The 21,842-nt window shown below is 44.4% G+C and overlaps 1 protein-coding gene across 1 annotated transcript; it reads left to right on the forward strand.

Annotated features, from left to right (window-relative positions):
- The first annotated feature begins 10,333 nt into the window (after positions 1-10,333).
- Positions 10,334-13,376, forward strand: LOC125345102 (golgin subfamily A member 2-like). The gene is made up of 3 exons (XM_048337343.1): positions 10,334-11,980; positions 12,443-12,725; positions 13,102-13,376. Exons 1-3 carry the CDS (start codon positions 10,334-10,336, stop codon positions 13,374-13,376), a joined length of 2,205 nt encoding a protein of 734 aa, XP_048193300.1.
- Positions 13,377-21,842: the final 8,466 nt, after the last annotated feature.

Raw genomic sequence — 21,842 nt, forward strand, 5'->3', positions numbered from 1 at the left:
TAACAATCCTTGCACGCCTAGTGCCTGACTTACAGGAACCCAGCAATGAGTGAAAAATGAGTGAATTAATGACCAAGTCAGTGAACAGGAAAAAGAATTATATTCAATCTTATATACCCACTTCCTAGTAATATGAATATGTACTTGCCCTTTCACCTCCCTGAATATCACTGTTCCCATCTAAGAAGTGGTCACAAAAGTATGCTTTCTGGCTTCGTGAGATTATTCTGTGATTCACCTATGATAATAATAAGGGAGGTGCTTTAAATCCTACCAAAGGTATGATGAATGTGTGTGTGTGTGTGTGTGTGTGTGTGTGTGTGTGTGTTTCCTACAGGACCATGGTATTTATATACACACACAATACTGATAGTCCTTTCATTTAACTTAATCAAACCAGCCAGCCAGGCTGCATTAATTTTTTGCTGATGGAACCATATTAAAACTCTGGCAAGGTGGCTTTGACACATCCTTCTCCGCTCCTCATTTACATGGAGGTCTGTTAAAATTTAAGTGTTATGCCAGTTGCTCAGAATTTTTATGCCAATGTTTCCTTTCCTTCCGCTCTGCATCAGGAAGTCCCAGTGTCGACTGGGCTCAGATGTTGGCAGTGCCTTCCTTCCTTACGTGACTTTTGAATTGGACTGGCTGAGTCTCTTCCTCCCTTCCTGATCTCCCGCTTGATTCTCAGCCCCTGTGTGTATAGTCGCAGGCAGCTGCCCCCTCCAGCACTGAGGTGCATGTGAGATGCCCAGGCCTGCCACCACCTTCTTGCTGTGGAAAGCAGGCGCTCCTTCCTGCACTGCCCTCCACACTGCATGGGCTGGGCCTCCCAGGGAAGGCCTTCCATTCCTGTGTCAGTTCCTTTTATTTTTTATTTTAAAAAATGTTTATTGTCAAGATGATGTACAATGGGGTTACAGTTTCAGACATGAGGTAGTGAGTACATCTCCTGTCAAACTTGTTACCCCTCTTCATTTTTCTCCCACCTTCCTTCCTCATCAATTACTGCCCCCCAACCCCGGGAGTTGTCCAGTTAGTTCAACAGCAAGATTTGCAAGACAATATGTTGTAAACTGCCTGTTCATTTTATTTAAAAAATTATTTGTATTAGTATCTACAAAGTCTAGGTGTTAAGAAATGCATATCTATAAAAGGGGGAAAATTATGCTTAAGATATACTGTCTCTCTTCTTTCCTAATAGATTTTTTTTTACTTCTTGTTCTTTTGTTCTTTCTTCTCAAATGCGAACAGATATGAAGATATGCACACATGACCTCAGTTTCCTCACATCGCTTCTATATGATTACATTGTCTGGCACGAGGGCTAATAATCAAGTCTTTTCTTGATTGTGTATTTCATTGATTTTTATGTGGCATTTTTTTGTCCCTTTTTGTTTCATTTTTACCTTACCTACTATAATATCCATCTGCAGTGGTTATTGAATAGCTATGATAGCTTCATTTTGCTTATATTTTCTCTTTATATGAATGTCCACTTGCATTTATGTGGACTAAAAGAAACCAGGGCAAATATCAGCCACCCTTGTAAAATACAGACGGAATTCCTGTAAAACAGATACCAATCACCTCAGTTCCCACAGTGTTTCAGGTGGCAGAGATGGAACCCTTTAAAAACCACAGTTAATATTTACCAAGGGTGTGGGAGAATGTCAGGAACTTCATTTCAGTATTCATCATCTTTCCAAGTCAGCTTCTCATTGACTCACTTTTCCTAATAAACACATATGACCAATGTACAGGAAACTTCACAACATCTGCCTGAAATTCTCAGCAGAGTATTGTTTATTCAGATAAGCTTTTATTGTCTATCCTATCAATGAAATTGAAATACATAGGATTTTTGAAAACATGTGATTGTTCCCTGAATTCTTCTAACTATCCACCCAGAAGCTGTGGTGAGCATTTCAGGTGCATCGTGAAAGTCATTTTGCTTACTGGACATTTCAGTAGAGCTGAACTTCGGAAGGGTAGATAGCTTCTACACAAGGAAAAGGAGTATGCAAATTCCTTGCATCTCAGTGATGCCATGCAGATGACTATGCATATCGGAAAAACTTCTCCATTTTCTGATTTCTGAGTGAAATGTTTGCATGAATATTGTAGCTTGAATTATTTCCATTTCATTAGTTTTAGAAACCCAGAGTGGAAATCTACTGCAAAAAAAAAAAATCCTCCACTGCAATTCTGAGAAGCTATATTACATTCCCTTTATGACCTAAAACATAACCACACCACATGTTGCGATCAGAAAATACAAATCCTAAACTCAAAATTTGAAGAAGAGGTTGTATTGACTAGGCTTCAATTGCTGGATTTTAAAACACAGTCATTGCAATCCTCTTTCCTTTCAGAATAACAAGTAGGGAGGCTTTCCAGAAGTCAGTGCAAGCTAATAAATTGAAAATAGGAAGTGAAAGAAAAAGCAGAGGCTGATGACTGCAAGTCTGGTGCCAGTTAAAACACTGGAGTTAGAGTAGTAAAGATTACCATTGCCATGCGGTCAGAGGAAAACTTGTTGGGGAGGGGTGAATAGTAAAATAAAATTACTGGTAGGACTATGCATCTACAGCTACAAGGAAATCAAGTATTCATTTACAAATATTAGTATTTTCTTGTAAGTATTTTATGTTATCTGATCTTCTTTCCTTTATATACATCTTTAACTGGATGCAGTCTGTTTTTAGTAGTTGCATAGCTAAAGACAGCTGGAAACAATATACAAAATGAATGGATACAACCATATCTGCACAATTCTTTGATCTTAGAAACTGCCTGCTGTATTTTTAATTAACTATTTTCAGGCTCCCTGCCATGAAAATTAAAAACTTTCAGAGTAACTCGGGTTATTAGCTTCTATCTCCAAGACAAGAGGCTCCTAACTGGTCTATTTTTGCTCTTTTAAAATAGGTTCTTCATGAACAGCTAAAGAGAGTCTTCATAACAGTCCAAATATCATTAGCATACCACTTTGTAAGTTTTCATAGCATTACTAGTAAGGAAACAGAACATTACTTTCACATAGCCTGTGTCTATTTGCCTGTTTCTCCACTTAATAAAATGAATGAAAGAAGAGTATTATCCTAGGGCAAATATGGTTGCACAAGCTTGTATCCCAGCAACTTGGGAGGCAGAGACAGGAGGACTGATGTTCTAGACAAGCCCAAAAAGAAGTTAGAGAAACAATCTAAAATAAATAAAATATAAAAGGACTGGGAGTTCCAACAGGAAGCTCTAAGTTTCATCCCCATTACCATCTCCTCCTCTAGAAAATATAGGACAATTATAAAGTCTCTACATCAACCTTCCAAGTTCCCATATTTTATAGCATATGAGGCTCCACAGATAGCAGAGGAGATGTCTACTCTTTGTTAAATGGGTTTGTTTTCGCTGGGTAGAATGATTATAAAATTAAACCAGATTGTTACATACAGCTGTTATATAGTGTTCTGCATAAATGTGTATACTAGATTAGTATATATTTCCATTATGTAAATATACTAATTATAATTGTCTACTCACAAATACCCATTTATATAGTGGGCATTTGGTTAGTTTTCAATTTAAGTCTATGGTGCAGCCAAGCTGCTATGAATAGTTTTATTGATATATTTTAATGAATGTGTCTATGCTTGCTACTGTCTATCTACCTTAAAGTGGACTACATCGTACCTTTATTCCCTGTTACATAATTTCAAGGTTTACCAAAGTTTATTACCCATTTACACTAACAACAGCAAGTAAATGAGAGTTGAATTTGCCTCAAATATTTGTAGACTTGATAATATCAGTCTTTCTTTAAAATTACTCTTGTGAATATGTAGCTGTATCTAATTGTGCCTTCAATTTGCACTTCTCTACCATATAATGAAATGAAACATGATTTCTTGTGTCTACTGAATGTGACTATCTTCTCTTGTGAAGTTTCCATTTTTGGCTCATTTTCTTTCCTTCTGGTTTGTAGGAGTTTGTTAATCATTATGAATATGATATGCTTGCCAGAAATATGAAGTACAAAAGGTATAATTCAAAAAGTGTATTTTTATTTACTTAATGGCGATATTTTTAACAACAGAATTGATTTTTACTCACTTGTGCTGGAGTTCAAACCAGTAATTTTGTACTTTTCAGTATGGAATCGAATTTCCTAGTTTTGATATAATCCAATGTGTCTTTTTTCCTTTTGTAGCAAGTAATTTATTTTGAATGGGTATTTATGTATTCCAACATCACTAATTTTTCCCTGTGCTTTTATTTCAGCTATGTCATATAATTTATCTGCAATTTTTCATTTGACGTGAGGTAGGGACCTTAAAAAGTTGATATTGAATTGGATATCAAAGGCTGCTGCCTTCACTCAAGTGTTAGCTTTGTCTTAAATCATGATGGACATGTGGGTCTGTTTCTCCATCATTCATTACACAGTCTACCCATTATTGCTTTAGGATTAAGTCCTACATAAATTAATTTTCCTTCAAAGTTACTTGCACTATTTTTGGTCTGTGGCATTTCTAAAAAAATTTGGGATCAGTTCTTCAATTTTCTTAGGAAAAATGTTAGAATTTTTATTATTATTATTGAGTCAACCAAGTACTCTGTTCTTGTAACACTAAATATTGCATAAATATGGTGTTTTCCATCATATTTAAATCTGTGTTCATTCCCCTCAATAATATCTTGCAGCATTTAGTAAATCACATCAGGCTCATTTATTTTGGATGTATTCCTAAGTGTTTTATTTGTGTAATATCATTCATGATTTCAACGTAGTCTCCCCTGTCATTATTACTGAGAAATACATTTTTGTGTGTGTATGTGCCAGTTCTGAGGCTTGGATTCAGGGCCCATGCACTCTCCCTGAGCTTTTGTTCTCAAGACTAGAACTCTGCCACTAAGCTGCAACTCCACTTCCGGGATTTTTGGTAGTTTATTGGAGATAAGTGTCTTGTGGCCTTTCCTGACCAGGCTGGCTTCAAACACAAACCTAAAATCTCAGCCTCTTGAGTAGCTCGTGTTACAAGTGTGAACTACCATTGCTGGTTTATAAAAATACATTTTTATATTGACTTATACTCTTGCCTTGTTAACTGTACATATTCTAATATTAGTCTGTATTCATTTGAGCTTTTTGTGTGCTCTTTATCATTTTATTCACAAATTCTTTGTTTTTAATTCTGCTACTTAATTTTTCTTGTCATAAGATTTCCAGAAGTGGTGATAGTGGGTATTTTTTTTATCTCATTTCTTATCTCCATGGAAATTTTTCAATGCTTTATATTAATTATATTGCTCATTGAAGAATTTTTATGAATATTTTTATTAAGTCAGATATTGTGCCATATACTTCTAATTCCAGCTATTCAGAAGGCAGAGATATAATAATTCCAGTTCAAGGACAACACTGGGCAAAAGTTAGCAAGACACTATCTCAGAAAATAAATAATATGAAAGCAGGTGTGGTGGTACACTCCTATGTTCCCAGCTACACAGGCGGCAGAGGCAGCAAGAGAACCAACTATTTAAAAAGAAAATGAAAAAGTAAAAGGGTTGAGGACAGAGTGCTTGCTAGAATCCAATCCCCAATAAAGAACAATAAATAAATAATTAAGTTCATTTCTTTCAACTTCCTTAATATTTTACCAAGGTGGGTGGTGAAAATGTTCAACTCTGTTTACTTTTTCAAAGGGCACATATATGTTTCATCTGCCTAACAAGCATGAAATCCTTAGAGGAAACCTCGGTGCAACAACAAACTGCAAAACACCATTTTTTTTTTACCATTTTTGTGTAAGTTTGATTAAAGAATTTGATTTCTAAACTTTAATGACTCTTGATTGAAATAAATTTCACTTAATCCTGATTTGTCATCTTTACCTACTACTAGCTTTATTGAGTTGGTTAATAATTTCTTAAGAATTTACTGAAACAAACTGGTCAATAATTTTCCTTCCTTAAGATATTTGTGTTTTGATTTGCATTTCTTTTATGGCCAGTGATGTAGAGCATTTTTTCATATGTCTCGTCCATTCTCATTTCCTCATCAGAGCAGTCTATTTTTAAGTCTTTAGCCCACTTTTTGAGGGGACTATTGGTTCTTTGCGGTTTTGTTTTGGAGGAAGGTAATTTTTTTTAGTTCTGCATATATTTTAGATTTGAGGCCTTTGTCCGTTGAATGGCCGGTAAAGATCTTCTCCCAGTCTGTGGGCTTTCTGTTTATCTTGCGAGCTATGTCCTTTGCCATGCAGAAGCTCGGCAGTTTGATGCAGTCCCATTTGTCCAACCTTTCTTTGATTTGTAGCCTTTCTGGGTCTTTGTTAAGGAAGTTCCGTCCTGCACCAAGGAGCCAAAGTGTTTCTCCTACTCCTTCCTTTAGTGTTTTAAGGGTGTCTGTTTTGATTTCGAGGTCTTTAATCCATTCCATCTCACCCCAGCAAGAATGTCATATATCAAGAAAACTAACAATAACAATTGTTGGAGGGGATGTGGCCAAAAGGGAACCCTACTTCATTGTTGGTGGGAATGTAAACTGGTTCAGCCACTCTGGCAAGCAGTATGGAGATTCCTCAGAAGGCTCAATATAGAACTCCCCTATGACCCAGCAGCCCCACTTTTGGGTATCTATCCAAAAGACCACAAACAAAATCACAGTAATGCCACCAGCACAACAATGTTCATCGCAGCACAATTTGTCATAGCGAGAAGCTGGAACCAACCCAGATGCCCCTCAGTAGACGAATGGATCAGGAAAATGTGGTACATATACACAATGGAATTTTATGCCTCTATCAGAAAGAATGACATTGCCCCTTTTATAAGGAAATGGAAGGACTTGGAAATAAATTATACTAAGTGAAGTGAGCCAGACCCAAAGAAACATGGACTCTGTGGTCTCCCTTATTGGGAATAATTAGTACAGGCTTAGGCAAGTCATAGCAGAGCATCACAAGAGCCCAATAGCTATACCCTTATGAACACCTAACATGATGCTAAGTGAAATGAACTCCATGTTATGGAAACGATTGTTATATCACAGTTGTAACTACTTTCAATGTCCCATGTGTATCTGTAGCTTCTATTATTGATGATGTTCTTGTATCACCTTCCAGTGGTTGTACCTACACTATCTCTGTAATCTTATCTGAGTGTATTGGAAACCGTGTTGTATACTGGTATTGGAAGTAGGAAATTGAAAGGGAATACCAAAATTGAGAGACACAGGGTAAAAAAAGACAACAACTACAAAATCAATACTTGCAAAACTGCTTGGTGAAAATGAACTGAACACCTCAGGGGGCGAAAGGAAATGGGGAGGAGGGAGGGGGGTATGAGGGACGAGGTAACAAACAGTACAAGAAATGTATCCAATGCCCAACATATGAAACTGTAACCTCTCTGTACATCAGTTTGATAATAAAAATGTGAGAAAAAAGAAAAAAGAAAACCAGTGTCAGCCAGGGTGCGGGTGTGGAGACTGCACTTGAGAAACAGGGTCATCGGCTCATGCCTTCTATGCCGAACTCTAAATTGCTCCGGGCCACTGCCTAAAACAGTCTTGCAAACCTTATAGGTAAATACTGGAAAAAGAGAACACGAGGAGAGCGCAGATCAAAGACAAACCTCCCCTGGTGAATTTGGGGAAGAGAACATCAGGGAGATAAAGTCTGGAAAGTATGGGTATCAGTATCTGTTAGTACTAGGGGACACTTTCTCAAGCTGGACTGAGAAATTCCTAACCAAAACCGGAAACCACTCAAGTAACATTGAAATAATTACTTCATGTAATGCCTCCTGCATTTGACTTACCCATAGCAGTGGGGTCACAATGGCCAGGCCTTCAGGACCCAAGCTACTCAAGGATTAGTCAAGGCCCTAGGAATCAATTGGAAGTTACATTGTAGCTACAGAAAAGGGGGGGGGGAGGGAGCGAGTTCAGGGCAGCTGGAAAGAATGACTAGGATCTTCAAGAAGACAGATTAATTACAAAGACTGGCCAGGACTGGGTAAACTTCCTCCCTTTTGCTCCTCTGCAAGCAAGATGCCACCCTCGTGTTAAAGGATTCACTCCCTTTGAAACACTAAATGGTGGACTCCAATCTTTCCTTCTTGGTGGAAGCTACAGTAATAGAAATATTTAACCACAGTCAATGCAGGTTTTGCAATGTGTTCTTCACATGCCTGTCCTTGGCTGTTACAAGCTCACTGGCCCCTTGGGATAAACTCTACCTGCTCTTTCTTGCCTGGACAGTTGGTTTGGGTAAAAAGGCATCCTGCACCTGAATTGGAAACCAAGTGGTAAGGACCAAACTCAGCAGTGAAAACTAGATCATCAGTCATTGAAGTGACAGGAAAATAGCAATGGGTCCATCCCTCTCGAGTGAAACTGGCAGTGGGAAAGTACCGAGAGATGAGGTGGCTGCAAGATGGACTGTGTAGAGAGATTCAGAAAATACCCCAAAACTAAGACTTACCAAGGTTTAATTCATGTGTTGAACAGGGTCATGATTCTTAGGTAGGGTTAGCCCGCATGTGGTTTTGTTTGTTTGTTTGAATCGTGTATCTGAAGGGAGAGATTTTCTGCTGACCCCTTGGTAGAGGCAGCCAGGTGTTCTGTGCCGGATTTACCGCACATGTCCTGTGTGATTGGAATGGGGGTGGGGTTTGGGTAGTTTCAGATTTGGCCAGAAAAGAAAATCAATGCTTTTGTTTGGACATGAAAACAAGTGGGGAATGTGATCACCCGCTCAAGGGAGTGTGGCATCAGAGCCATTTAAGAGGGACTGCGGGGTTTATATTGGGCACATGTCGGGAGTTGTGTGTGTGTGTGTGTATGTGTGTTTGTGTTTGTTTGTGTGTTGTGTGGGTTATCACGTGCTTGTGGGCGTGGTCGGCAGTGTGTATGTGAGGAGAGGGAGAGAGGTGGTGTGGGGGGTGGAAAGGGAGAGAAGGAAGTAGCAAGAGGTGTCTGTGGGAGGATTGGGGCAGAGCACCTGGGCAGATCAGATCGCTGCCTGACTCTGCCAAGGGGCCTGTGGGCAGACAAGGCCAGAGGCCTGCGGAGAGGCCTGGAGGCCTCAAGGAGGACTTGGGAGAGGGCAGAGGCATGAGCAAGCCAGGCCTGCGGGAAGGAGGACTACTAGTGCGCTGGTTTGGAGGTATGGAGCTTTGGAGTTTGAGATGGGTGGAGGTTGGAGATCCAGGTGGCGCTGGCTTCTGGCTTCTGGCTTCTGGGTATTTAGGTCAGAAGAAGGGAGTAGCAGATCAATATTTGGACGTGGAGTCCGTTCTGGTTCTGGGTTTGGGGTTGTAAATAAAACCCCTTTGCCACCTTTAGCCGTGCCTCCATGGATTGTCATGCTCTCAAATCCTTACGGTGGATTCAACACGCAACATCATTTGGATGTGGCTAGGTAGTGGACTCCTTGGTTAGCAGATTGTTTTCAGTTATGTGCAAGTGATTCTTTGTGTGTTGGAGTAGATTTCACCTCCTCCTGGTTCGATGCAGCACAGACTTCTCTGAAATTCTCCTTTCTCCCACGATTGTCTTTCTGATTCCTCTGAGAGCACCAGACCCCAGTGCGTACAACACGTGCTGCACTCGGCATGGCCTAGGGGTGCAACATAGCCAAGACTCATGGAGAGGATCCCTGCACCTGTGAGGTCTCTTGAGCCCTCCTGTCCCTCTGGGACTGGAAGACAAGCATCTACCAAGACTGTAGGACACTCAGCGACTCCAGAGCAGAATACAAGTGTCAGCAAATGTAGTTAGAAAACTAGAGCTACTTCTGCATGGAGTGGGAAGAGCAAGACAACGGATATGGTCAGGGAGCTGTGTTTCTTGCTGCCCCTCCCTGGAGGACAACTGGAAGCCTGGGGAAAACTCTGGTGGGCAGAGTGAGGGAAGGAGTGAGTGAGGGAAGCCAGGCAAGGAAGATGTGAAACGGAGCATCTATCCAGCTGCAGCAAGTTGCACTCTTGCCCCAAACCAAAGTGGGCAGTGTTAGATGGGGATTGGGCTGCCAGAGCAGCTGTCCTCATGACCCCACCCATTCTGCCTGCATCACCAGATTCTGGCCAGACCCTGGGGATTCCACATCTCTCTCTGGCCAATGGGATGCCGGCCTTGGGGCCACGCCCACATTCTATGCTGCCTAGTAGCAGTGGAATTCCCTCTGTTGGCCTACACCACTACTGGCAGTTGAGGGAGGAGGTAGCGGTGGCCGAGTGGTGACTTTGAGAATCGAAGCGAGTGAGGAGGTATAGTAGAAAAAAGACGTTGATAGGGATTGGAGAGGTGTCCTCAGAACACCTGGCAATGTGGCGCATCCTTCTTTGCCGACCCAGGGCTGGGAGGTCTGAACCAACCAGACACAGTGAAACAGCTGCAGGAAAGAAACTCCCGCAAGAACAGCAGCAGCAGCAGAATTGTCCTGCCCTTAAGGGCCTTGCCAAATTCAAGAAAAGGAAGAAAACTCCCAAGGGAGGTGACCCCAAGGCAAACACCCCTGGGGATGGTCGTTCAACGGAGGATACAGCCCAAGACCGTGCTGACCCTGAGCCTCCGGTGCCTTTGCACGCAGTCGGAGCAGCCAGCGTCAGGAGCGCCCCAAGTCCCGAAAACACCGGGGATCTGCAGAGGCGCTACCAACACCTGGTGCTGGCCCTGGTATCCAGCAAATTAAAAAACCAGCAGCTCTGCACTGAGATCCAACACCTGCAGCAAGAACAAGCCAAAGAGAACGGGAAGAGGGCCCATGCGCAAGATGCGCTGCAAACGCAGCTTGTGGAAGTCCACAAGCGGTGGATCCAGAGGTTGCGTTCCGAAAAATGCACCTTGCAATCTGCCCTGGCCCACATGCAGCAGGTGGCCGAGGAAAGCCACACGGAGCGTGAAGGTCTCAGCAGCCGCCTGCACGCTGCACAGCAGCACATTGGAGAGCTCGAGCTCGCGCTGGCCGCAGTCACCACCCAGCAGCTTGACGCCGAGAAGCAAAACCTACAGCTCACCCAAGACCTCCGTCACGTCACGCTTCAGCTGCAGGCAAAGAGCAGGAGCTGTGAGGATGCGCAAGCCATGACCAGCGATCTGCAGAAGCAGCGGGAAGTGCTCTGGGCCCAGAAGCTCCACATGCAGACCCGAATTCACAAGCTCCAACGAGCCCTGGAGGAGCGGGCGGTGCTGAGAAGGCAGGGAGCCAACCTGCGAGGCCTCGTGAAGACACTGCAGGCGGAAAGAGACCAGATTGCGCAGGACCTGAGGAGGGAGAGGGCCGTGTGGGAGGAGATGGCCCAGCAGCAAGCCGAGGAGCTGAACCAACTGAGAGAGGAGCGAGAACAGGCGCTGAACCAACTGAGAGAGGAGAGAGAGGAGTGGGAGTGGCAGGTGCTGGAACTCCAGGCCAACCAGGAGGAACTGACAGAGCAACTGGCAGCGCTGCAGGCCCCTGCGGGACCACGCCAGGCTGCGCACCAGCTGCAGGCCCAAGCATCCCAGATGCAGGAGGAGGTGAAGAACCTGGAGCAACCACTGCACGGCCAGGAGCAGGCAAACCAGAGCCCCCGTCTCCAGAACCTGGAGCAGCAGGAGCAGCTGTGCAGACTGGAGAAGAAGGGCGAGGAGTGGCCCAGGATGGATGAGCCCCCGACTTGCACACCTGGGCACGACGAAGAGCTCACAGCTCAGCTGGCCCAGCTGCAGGCGGCCTTCCACAGGCTGAGTGGCGAGCAGGAGGAGCTCGCCGGCGTCCTGACGTCGGAGCAGCACCTGAGGAAACATGTGCAGGCGAAGCTGGAGCAGCAAGCGAAGGACTTACAAGAATGGAAAGTTGTGGCTGAGACAGCAAGCCAGGCAGCTGAGGATCTGCAGGAGCTACACGACCGCTACCTGACCCAACTGCAGGATCTCAGAGCCACCTGCGATCGGCACACAGCCGCCAATCAGCAGCTGAGCTCAGAGAAGGAGGCCCTGCAGCAGCAGGTGCTGAGGCAGACCCAGCTGCTGGAGCAGCTGAGCCAGGAGCGAGTAGACAGCAAGTTGCTGGCCCAGATGGGAAGGGAAGAGTCGCAGGGCACTCGGAAGCGCCCAGAAGCAACCGGGCAAAGGAAGGAGCAACCGCAGGCCCAGCGTGGCTCCCCGGGTTTCCCTGGAGAAGGGGAAGGAGTGAGAACCGGGAAAGAAAACGGGGAGGAGGCAAGCCCACTCCACATGAGTGTCCCCGAGGATGGAGAGAACCCTCAGGTCCGGAGGGAGTTGCACCGCCAAGCCCTCTCAGCTGCGGAACCTACAAAGACAAAACTCAGCCAGCAGCCGCAGGAGCAGCAGGCCCGCTGCAGGGGCCTGGCCAACCTGGTAGCCCAGTGCCAGACCAAGCTGGAGCCCCGGGCACTCTTTCCCACCAGGCGGAGCCATGGCCTGTGTGCGAAGAGGAGGCAGGACACACAGGTGCCCAAGAAGAAGCTGCAAATCTGCGTCATCCCCGACCTGCCTGACAGGGCGGATTCCCAGAATCAAGCGGGAGACCTGCAGGGTCCATGCAGCCGGCTGACACAGCACATCACAGCCAAGCAAGAGGCCATCGCTGCCTGGGAAGACCAAATGGAAACCCTGGCTCAGCTGCATCAGGAGAAAGAGGAACATGTCCACCAGCTCTGCGAGGAGAAGGAGAAGGAGGAGGAGGCGCTGCGGGAGCTGCTGCTGCGCCTGGCAGGTGAAGGCCTGGACTCATCAACCTAGAACGTGTATGGTTGCGTACTGACCACAGGAATAGACTCCTCTGGTTATGGGATTGAGAAGGTCAATCCAAATCCTCTGTAAATAAAACCCTTTGCACTTTTGGTTGTGCCTCCTGGCTCTTTCTGGCCCTCAGGATGCACATTCTGGTCCTCTGTTTGGGTTTGTAAGGAAAACACCTTTGCCACATTTAGCCAAGCCTCCATGGAGTTTCTTGCCTTCAGGGCATTGCATTTGGAGGCCTGAATGAGATCATCCACAGGGAAGGAATATGCCATGTGGGACCTGAGGGTACAGTGTCTGTGGCTACTAAAGTACTTGTAAGTGAAAACTCTTCTCCCCTGGTGTTGCAGGGTCCCCCAGAAGTCCTACTGGTGCATTCTCAGCCTCGTTCTGTGCCATCAGCGCCTCCGATGTTTCGTCCCCCACCCTACACCAGAAGTGGTCCGTTGTACCACCTGATGGCTTACAAGATGGCATAGCCATTGTTCAACTCTTGAGACAGGTCCCAACCCATGGGGGAGAGCATGGGCGTTTCCTGTTTCTAGTATATGTCCCCTTTACAACAAGTGACCTGCCGGGCTCGGGTCGCCTCTCTTTGGCACGGGGGTGTCAGGTTCTAATCTAACCGCTCCCTTTCTCACCCTCTCCCCTGGTCACCCGACCCTCAGGTAAGGCCAGAGGGGAGTGGGGGGCTCAGGAAAGACCTCAGGTGCACACGGCCGTACGAGATCGCTTTACCTCCCTCCTTACCTGTGAAGAAAGCCAGGCGTGCGCGGATCTCGGAGATGCTTCCAGAGCAAATCTGATTTAATAAGTGAGGGGCTAGCAGTGGATATAGTAGGGGGTGACGAGAAAAGGGGTGATCGACCGAGAGCTGATGATAGGCTGGCGAGCTTGTCATAAGACCCCCGCATGAGCTAACGTCACTTGGATAGCACCACCCCAGGGGCAAAAAGCCTGTGAGAACAGGGAGCACATGAGCTGGCGAGAAAGTTGGGGGGCTGGTCGCGAAGCCAGTTCTTCTGGTTCTGGACCCAGAGAATGGTGGCCTGCTTCCGCATTCCCCCAGGGCTGCAGGAGGGGCGGTGTCTCTGGAGCGCTCTCCATTGCCCTTCCCCCTCAAGGCCAAAGCTGAACCCCAACGGTGACCGATAGAATTGGCAACAGCACAATCCATCCTTCTGTGCAAAACCCCAGTGGCTCATCTCATGATTGCAGACTGTATACTTCATACACCAGCCCACCAGGGATGACGGTCAGCAACTTGTGCATGTACTTTTCACCTTGTAAGAAAGACAGCCCAACTGGCACGGTGCAGGGAAGGTGTTCCTTGGACCAGATGGCTCCCCAAATGATGAGCCCGTCAGTATGGAAGCAGTCTTTTCCATTACCCACCCAATCTGGGACGACACCATCGGTCAAGGGAGGGAGGTGCTTGACAATTAGCACTAGACTCTTAGTAGGGATCTGCGCAGCGGCCTTGAAGCTCACTACATTATCTAAGGTGATTGAGACTGTATAGCTTCCCAGGGAGTCCCTGGCTGCTTTCTTGAACGGGTCCTGGAGGCCTCTAGAACAAGTGGACCTACAGATCCCGAGTCCCCAGAGCATCAAAGAGACCTGATTGTGTCTTTGTTACCCAGCCAGACCAAGATATTCGAAAAAAGCTGCAAAGGGTAGAAGGCTTTGAGGGAAAGGTGTTGTCTGGGTTGGTTCACTTGCCTAGTGGGAGGTTGCTAGCAAAAACACCCTAGAGGAAAAGCAGTTTGAAAGTTGGTTCAAGTTTTAGCAGCAGCCATAGGACAGGGCTCAAGAGACCCTCAAAATATGCCATTTCCAAAGGGCACTAGGGAACCTAAGGATGAGCCCAATGTGCTTATTGCCAGAAAACTGGAGAAGGACATTGGAAAAGGGAATGTCGAAGGAGGAGAAAGATCGAAAATGAAAGGGTAAGTAAGCACATTCACCCCCGTGAAACTGTGTTCATATCACCTAAGCAACTTGAGAAGGACTAGGGCCTCTAATATCCAACTTTATTGAACTGAAAGAAAAGCTCGCAGATTAGACACCAAAGAGCCCTGTCAGAGAGAAGGGGCTGACAAAGGGAGCTGGACAAAACTCAGGCTCAAGAAGGGAATTGTCACTCCTCAGAAAGAGGTAAAGGACACACGTGCTCTGATGAGGAACGCCAGGGAAACAGAAAGATCCTGAGACAGAAAACCAGAAGAGCAAAATACACCATTGAAGGATCTGTCCCAAACAGCGATGAAGTGGAAAAATGAGAAAGAAAAGCGACTGGAGCAAAAGGCCAAATAGACTGCCGAGTTTCTTGCCACACGAAGTCGAATACTGAAACAGCAGATCCAGGGGCAGATCATCATCGCCCTGTTCCAGAGGCAACAGGAAGGGCTGTCAAGGCGGCACGAAGCTCAGGTGCATGAGCGCATTAGGCGGCAGCAGGGACCCTGGTCAGGAAACAGCACCAAGAGCAGAGCTGGAGAAACAGCCCCATGAGCAGAGTCTGCAGCAGCTCAAGAACCAGGAGAAGGGCAAAGAGATGGATGTGGCCACAGCACTGCCGTCAGCAGTTGGACAGACAAAGGAAATCTACTGTGCCCCTGGCAGGATGCTGTCCTGTTAAGGAGGCTTTTGAGAAGGAGGTTGGAATCAGGAAAGCAAGCATGGGAGAAAGAGTGGAAGAAGGCTCCAAGCCCCAGACATTCAAGAAATTAGAGTCTCCTGAAGTTCAGGCAAGCAACCAAGCTAATCAAGCAACTCAGGAGGCCACCCTAAATCCAGTGTGGCCTCTAGAGCTCCTGGTCATGAAGATGAAAGGAAGAGGCATGAAAACCAGTGTCAGAAGGCCTCATCTCTAAAATATATGCAGAACTAACAAATTACCTTCTTCCAAAACAAAACCGCAAAGAACCATTAGCCCCTCATCAAGTGGGCTAAAGACTTATGAAGAGACTTCTCTGAGGAGGAAATGAGAATGGCCAAGAGACATATGAAAAAGTGCTCTACATCACTGGCAATAAAAGAAATGCAAATCTTTTGACAACATCGAGATTCCATCTCACCCCAGCAAGAATGTCATATATCCAGAAAACTAACAATAACAATTGTTGGAGGGGATGTGGCCAAAAGGGAACCCTACTTCATTGTTGGTGGGAATGTAAACTGGTTCAGCCACTCTGGCAAGCAGTATGGAGATTCCTCAGAAGGCTCAATATAGAACTCCCCTATGACCCAGCAGCCCCACTTTTGGGTATCTATCCAAAAGACCACAAACAAAATCACAGTAATGCCACCAGCACAACAATGTTCATCGCAGCACAATTTGTCATAGCTAGAATCTGGAACCAACCCAGATGCCCCTCATTAGACGAATGGATCAGGAAAATGTGGTACATATACACAATGGAATTTTATGCCTCTATCAGAAGAATGACATTGCCCCATTTATAAGGAAATGGAGGGACTTGGAAATAAATTATACTAAGTGAAGTGAGCCAGACCCAAAGAAACATGGACTCTGTGGTCTCCCTTATTGGGAATAATTAGTACAGGTTTAGGCAAGTCATAGCAGAGGATCACAAGAGCCCAATACCCTTATGAACACATAAGATGATGCTAAGTGAAATGAACTCCATGTTATGGAAATGATTGTTATATCACAGTTGTGACTACTTTCAATGTCCCATGTGTATCTGTAGCTTCTATTATTGATGATGTTCTTGTATCACCTTCCTGTGGTTGTACCTACACTATCTCTGTAATCTTATCTGAGTATATTGGAAACCATGTATACTGGTATTAGAACTAGGAAATTGAAAGGGAATACCAAAATCGAGAGACACAGGGTAAAAAAAGAAAAACAACTACAAAAACAATACTTGCAAAACTGTTTGGTGTAAGTGAACTGAAAACTGCATGGGGGGGAAAGGGGGAGGGGGAGGGGGGAGGGGGGTATGAGGGACGAGGTAACAAACAGTACAAGTAATGTATCCAATGCCTAACGTATGAAACTGTATCCTCTCTGTACATCAGTTTGATAATAAAAATTTGAAAAAAAAATTTTAAATAAGATATTTGTGTTTCTTATACGGACGTTTTGCTGGTCTATTGCAAAAACAGAAATTATGCTTTTGGTAGAAGTTGGTTTCTTTCAACCACTCCATCCATGTAGTTAATTTGTACAATTATTTTTCAGAATTCATATCACATATCACTTCCTCACAGAAACATTTCTGTACACACTTGTAGTTCCTTATCTTCCCAATAAATCAGAAAATCTGAAGATGGTTCCATGAATTTACATAGTAACTAGTTTCTCAGGTTTCACTCAGTCTTGAGAATTCTTAGTACTTGGACAGAGTAAGTCATACACAGTTAAAATGAACAGTTACTGTTACTTGTGATGGGAGGAAGGAAGATGCCTATTTGGAGGACAACTATGCATCGTATACATGCTTTTTTATTGTTTTTGTTTCTTTTGGAGTAGTCCTTGGGTTTGGGGTTTGAATCTGAACGTGGGGCCTTACGCTCTTGCTGGCAAATGCTCTATAACTTGGGCCCGCCCCTGCTCCTCTGTAGTTCTTTTTTTTTTAATCTTTAAAGTATTTATTAATTTAATCTTTACTAATGAGCACCATACTGTAAAGAACCTGACATAATGGACAGCACGTATAAGCATTTAAACTATGTCAGAAATATATAATATACTGGAAAGAGCACTGTCCTTAGATTAATGAGAACTACTCTATTCTGGTAAACCTTACTGTGTCAGTCTTACAAGATCAGCGTTGAAGTCATAGTCCTTGAAAAGGAATGTAAAAGAAAAGTCCAGTGAGACCACAAATTAAAAGATTAGCCACAGATGAATTTAAAAAGTCAGCTTTTCCTGAAACCATAAAATGGCTTAAGATTGTAGAAGAAATCTTAGGAAAGAGGGACACCCGCGTGGCGAGCAAGTGGGAGCCAGGCTCAGAGCAAGGTGAGAATCACCGCTCTCATCAGAGTCTCGCACGGAGCCGGAGGGGACTCAAAGGAAACCAGGACAGAGGAAGAGAAAGGAGGAGCTCTCCCTCCCAGTGCTCGTCTGGGCGGGCGGAGCAGCCTCTAGAGAGCGGATGGGAAGGCCTGATTGAATCCAGTACCAAGCTCCACAGAGGCAGAGCTGCTGGACCAAGCCAGTCTCAATCTGCTCACCTTCAGGCAGCCGAGAGCGGGCTGGGACCTGGAGAAAGCACTCCATCCATCACATATGTCTTTAAAGGAATCTGTGCTTTGTGTATGGTACCTGGCACAAAGCTTCAATAACTTGGAATCTCCTTAGTGACAGAAATGCTCATTGCTGATCATAACTAACTCAGCCATACCTGAGTTTGAGCTAGGTAGGTAGCTCAGCGTCTTAGCTACATATTGGATAATTTATGAAGAAATGGAGACATATGCACGGTTAGAGTTGGAAGTTTCAACTTTTCATGCTCCGGGATATAAATCCGCGTAATAAAACTACTGACGAGAGCTGTGTAAATAGAGTTTCAAGAGACTAAGATGAGCAGAAAAGTCAGGCTTCACCTCCAACTAAATAGCAAAACACTGGGTTGGAGATGTGGCTCAGTCATACAGCACCATCCATGAGCAAAAAAAGAAATAAAGAAAAGAAAGGAAGAAACACAAAAGGAGCAAGAGCCCCAGTGCCCTGAGGTGGTGAAAATGGAGGCGAAATGGAATGACAGGCTCGTGAAGACAACGCTGTGGACACTTTTATCTTATGCTAACCTTGGTCTTGTACTAGTCCATACACAAAGCTTATTCCAGTTGATCACATCCACTCAGATGATCTCTCCCCCCTACACACAGAAGGAGAGAGAGGAGAGAGAGACAGAGAGACAGAGAGAGACGAGAGACAGAGAGACAGAGACAGAGAGAGGAGAGACAGAGAGGAGAGAGACAGAGAGAAACAGAGAGACAGAGAGAGAGAGACGCTGACATAGAGACTGCCCTGGCAAGCCCTGTGTAGATCCACAGCTTTGGAACGCCGTGAGGGACAGAGGCTGGGCTCACCTGACGCGGACGCTGTCTCCCTGCGTTGCCCCCCCCTTGGAGGTCCTCTTACCAGGTCACATCCACACCCCATGGAGACTCACTTTCCTAAGCGATCTAATCAGGGCATTTCCCAAACACAGGCGGCTCGTTCCGTATGTGCCTTTTTCCTCCCATCCATGAGAACTCAATTTTCTCCCTCATTACATTTTCCCATGAGCAACACAGTTATAGCTCCTTGCAAATTTATTTTATTAATTCTCGGCTTGAACCTTAGGTGAATAAGAGAAATAAGCAGGGTGATACATAAAGTCCATTCACGTGGCACAGAGTCTCTCCTTGCTTTCTAATCTGGGGTTGGCTACGACTCTCCTTTGAGGACCCAGAATTGAATTGTTTTCAGGATTTTCCCAGAGGTCCACTCTTTGCCTCTTTAGGAGGTATTCCTTTCACTCGGGGTGGGGGGGGGGGGTCCTCAGGACCAGCATGCAACAGCAACGGCCCCCTGCCACAGTGCAGGAGAGGATAAGAAACGTAGAAATACATTTGACTTCCAAATCTTTACATTTGCCATTTAAGAATAAAAAGAATAATAAAGCACCGATCTTTTGACCCCTCCCCCTTTGATTTTTTAACAAAACAGGGCCAAATTCCTGTGTCCAACTAACTACAAAGAAAGTGCGAGGAATGTGAGCTCCTGTTCATTGCTTCCTGACCTTGCCTGCTAGCTTCTGGCCTTGTTTGCTTTTTTTTTTTTTTTTTTTTTTTTTTAAGGCCAGGCCTGGGGCTTGAACTTGGGGCCTGGGCACTGTCCCTGGCTTCTTTTCCTCAAGCCTAGTGCTCTACCACATGAGCCACAGGGCCACTTTCAGCTTTTGCTGTTTATATGGTACTGAGGAATGGAACCCAGGGCTTCATGAATGCGAGGCAAGAACTCTACCACTGAAGCCACATTCCCAGCCCCCATCCTTGTCTAGACCTTTATCTCTGGGGCTTTTTCACTCCAGGATCAGTGATCCTGTAAGCGTATGTGTGGTTTTGGAACCTGCTGCACGCATGTAGCAGCTTGCTGGATGCCAGTGTGGTGGGTGTCAATTATCCCTACAAATCCTGTGTCCTCACGTGACAAGCACAGTGGCAGTCACCGTGTCCGGCCCTGGAGTTTCACGGTAAGCATTTGTCTGCATGGAGATGGAGGCCGCTGCTCCCAACACTAGGTGCTTGCTTGTTAGGGCGCATTAGCTTCACCAGGCACAATACATCCACCGCACCCGGCTCTCAGCCCAGAACGCACTCGACAGTCCCAACGCCCCTCACGCCTGTTCCTGGAGGAATTCAAGGTCACCCTCTCTCCTTCCCTGAGGTGGGCACACTAATATTGGGATTGAAATTGTATTATTCTTTGTGGTAAACGTTTAACTTATAGAGAGCTTGTGCAGAGGGCAGAGTCGGAGAGACCAAGAGGCTCAGAGAGGTTTCCCTCCAGCCCACCCTTCGTTCCCCCCGGCTCCTCAGCCCACGGCGGGGTGCCGCCCTGCGAGCTTGTGACATTGGCAGGTGTCCTGCAGTCTCCTGAAAGCCTCAGACTCCCTTCTTGTCTTTGCTTCACCCAGTGGGGCTGTTCGTTCTTCTACACGCGAACCCACAGCACAGGAGGTGCTGCTTTGTTTTGGTTTGGTCTGGGGTTTTCTTTTCCACAGCATTCAGGCTCAGCATGTACTATAAAAACAGCATTTTCTAAAAAAAAAAAAAAACACCAATCCTCTTATTATAAGCAGAAAAATGAATTTATTTCTTATGTGCACAAAAGAACAATGAAGAAAGTAATTGTTAACTAAACTGCTGCCAGGCAGCAATAGCTGCACTAACGGCTTAGTGAATCTTATTTTGGTGTTTTCTTGTAAATTCACTTAGAATTACATCACAAACGGAAATTTTCCCTTTCTGTGATTAAGCATCGTGTCTAAAAATATTCTTACGTGAACTAATGTTAACAAACATATAGCATTGCATTATATAAATATAATAGTTGAGTATTTTGGTTTTCCTAAACTGCATTATTCTAATGGCTGAGTTATGATATATATATATATATATAAAACCGATTTTATAAATTTTTACATGTTTTCAACATATATTGATTATACTCTTTAAGCATTCAACAGGAAGCTTTGGTTTATAAGAACAGACAACTTAAAATATTTAGTAAGAATCAATTTTTTAAAGTAAAGAATCTTTGATGTGAACGGAGGGAATGCCTTTTTTTTTTTTTTAAAGTATTTTACTCTGACGAGATGGTTTCAGAGCTTTTTGTTAAGCAGGAGAAAGTATCAGATGGCATGATGGACTCACTGACAGATTTTACTTAAAGCATGACAGCTAAACTGGCTATAGATATTCACTGCAAACCAGTGGCAGAATTTCATGATACTTGTTTTAATAAAACAGGAGATCAGATTTCCAGAAGCAGTTCTTCTTCTGTTTTAAGAGAAAGTGATCTTTTCAGTGCTACAACCATCAGAGATTTCTCCAAATTAGAAAATGTAGGCATTGAATTTGTTTTTTACAATCTCAGAATTAAAGGAATAAATAATCCCTGATCTATGTTTTGGTTTTATCAATTATAAAAATAAATATCTCTAAGCATTTGTATAATGCCACTGAAAAACAGTTTACCAGTAATGTCAGATCTCTCTCTCTCTAAATTTTATAATGATTAATACAGCTAATGCTATTGTGGCAAAAAAAAAAACATGCACTGATGTATATGTAATATACAATAGTCCATGTTAATATGAAGCAACTGTCTTCAATATTGGGAGTTAAGGAATGATAATAGTTATGCATGCATATAAATTCATACCAAAATACTTATTTGTGTATTAAAGGAAGATAATGGAGATTAGATACATATTAAAACTTTTAAATGTTTAGTTTCACCAGGGTTAGATAACGCTAAACATAACTTTCCTTAGTGAGGTTTTATATTTCCCTAAGTATTGGTTTGATTTTTCTCTTCCAAATGTGAGAACTATATTAC

This window comes from Perognathus longimembris, unplaced genomic scaffold, assembly GCF_023159225.1.
Source record: "Perognathus longimembris pacificus isolate PPM17 unplaced genomic scaffold, ASM2315922v1 HiC_scaffold_5300, whole genome shotgun sequence".
NCBI lineage: Eukaryota > Metazoa > Chordata > Mammalia > Rodentia > Heteromyidae > Perognathus > Perognathus longimembris.

Excerpts from the sequence above, each read along its gene's own strand:
- LOC125345102 (XM_048337343.1), top strand. The coding sequence starts at position 10,334 with ATGTGGCGCATCCTTCTTTGCCGACCCAGGGCTGGGAGGTCTGAACCA. Across the intron at positions 11,981-12,442 it reads AGCTGAGCTCAGAGAAGGAG|AGGAGGCAGGACACACAGGT; the intron begins GCCCTGCAGCAG and ends CTGTGTGCGAAG. Across the intron at positions 12,726-13,101 it reads GCTGCTGCTGCGCCTGGCAG|GGTCCCCCAGAAGTCCTACT; the intron begins GTGAAGGCCTGG and ends CTGGTGTTGCAG.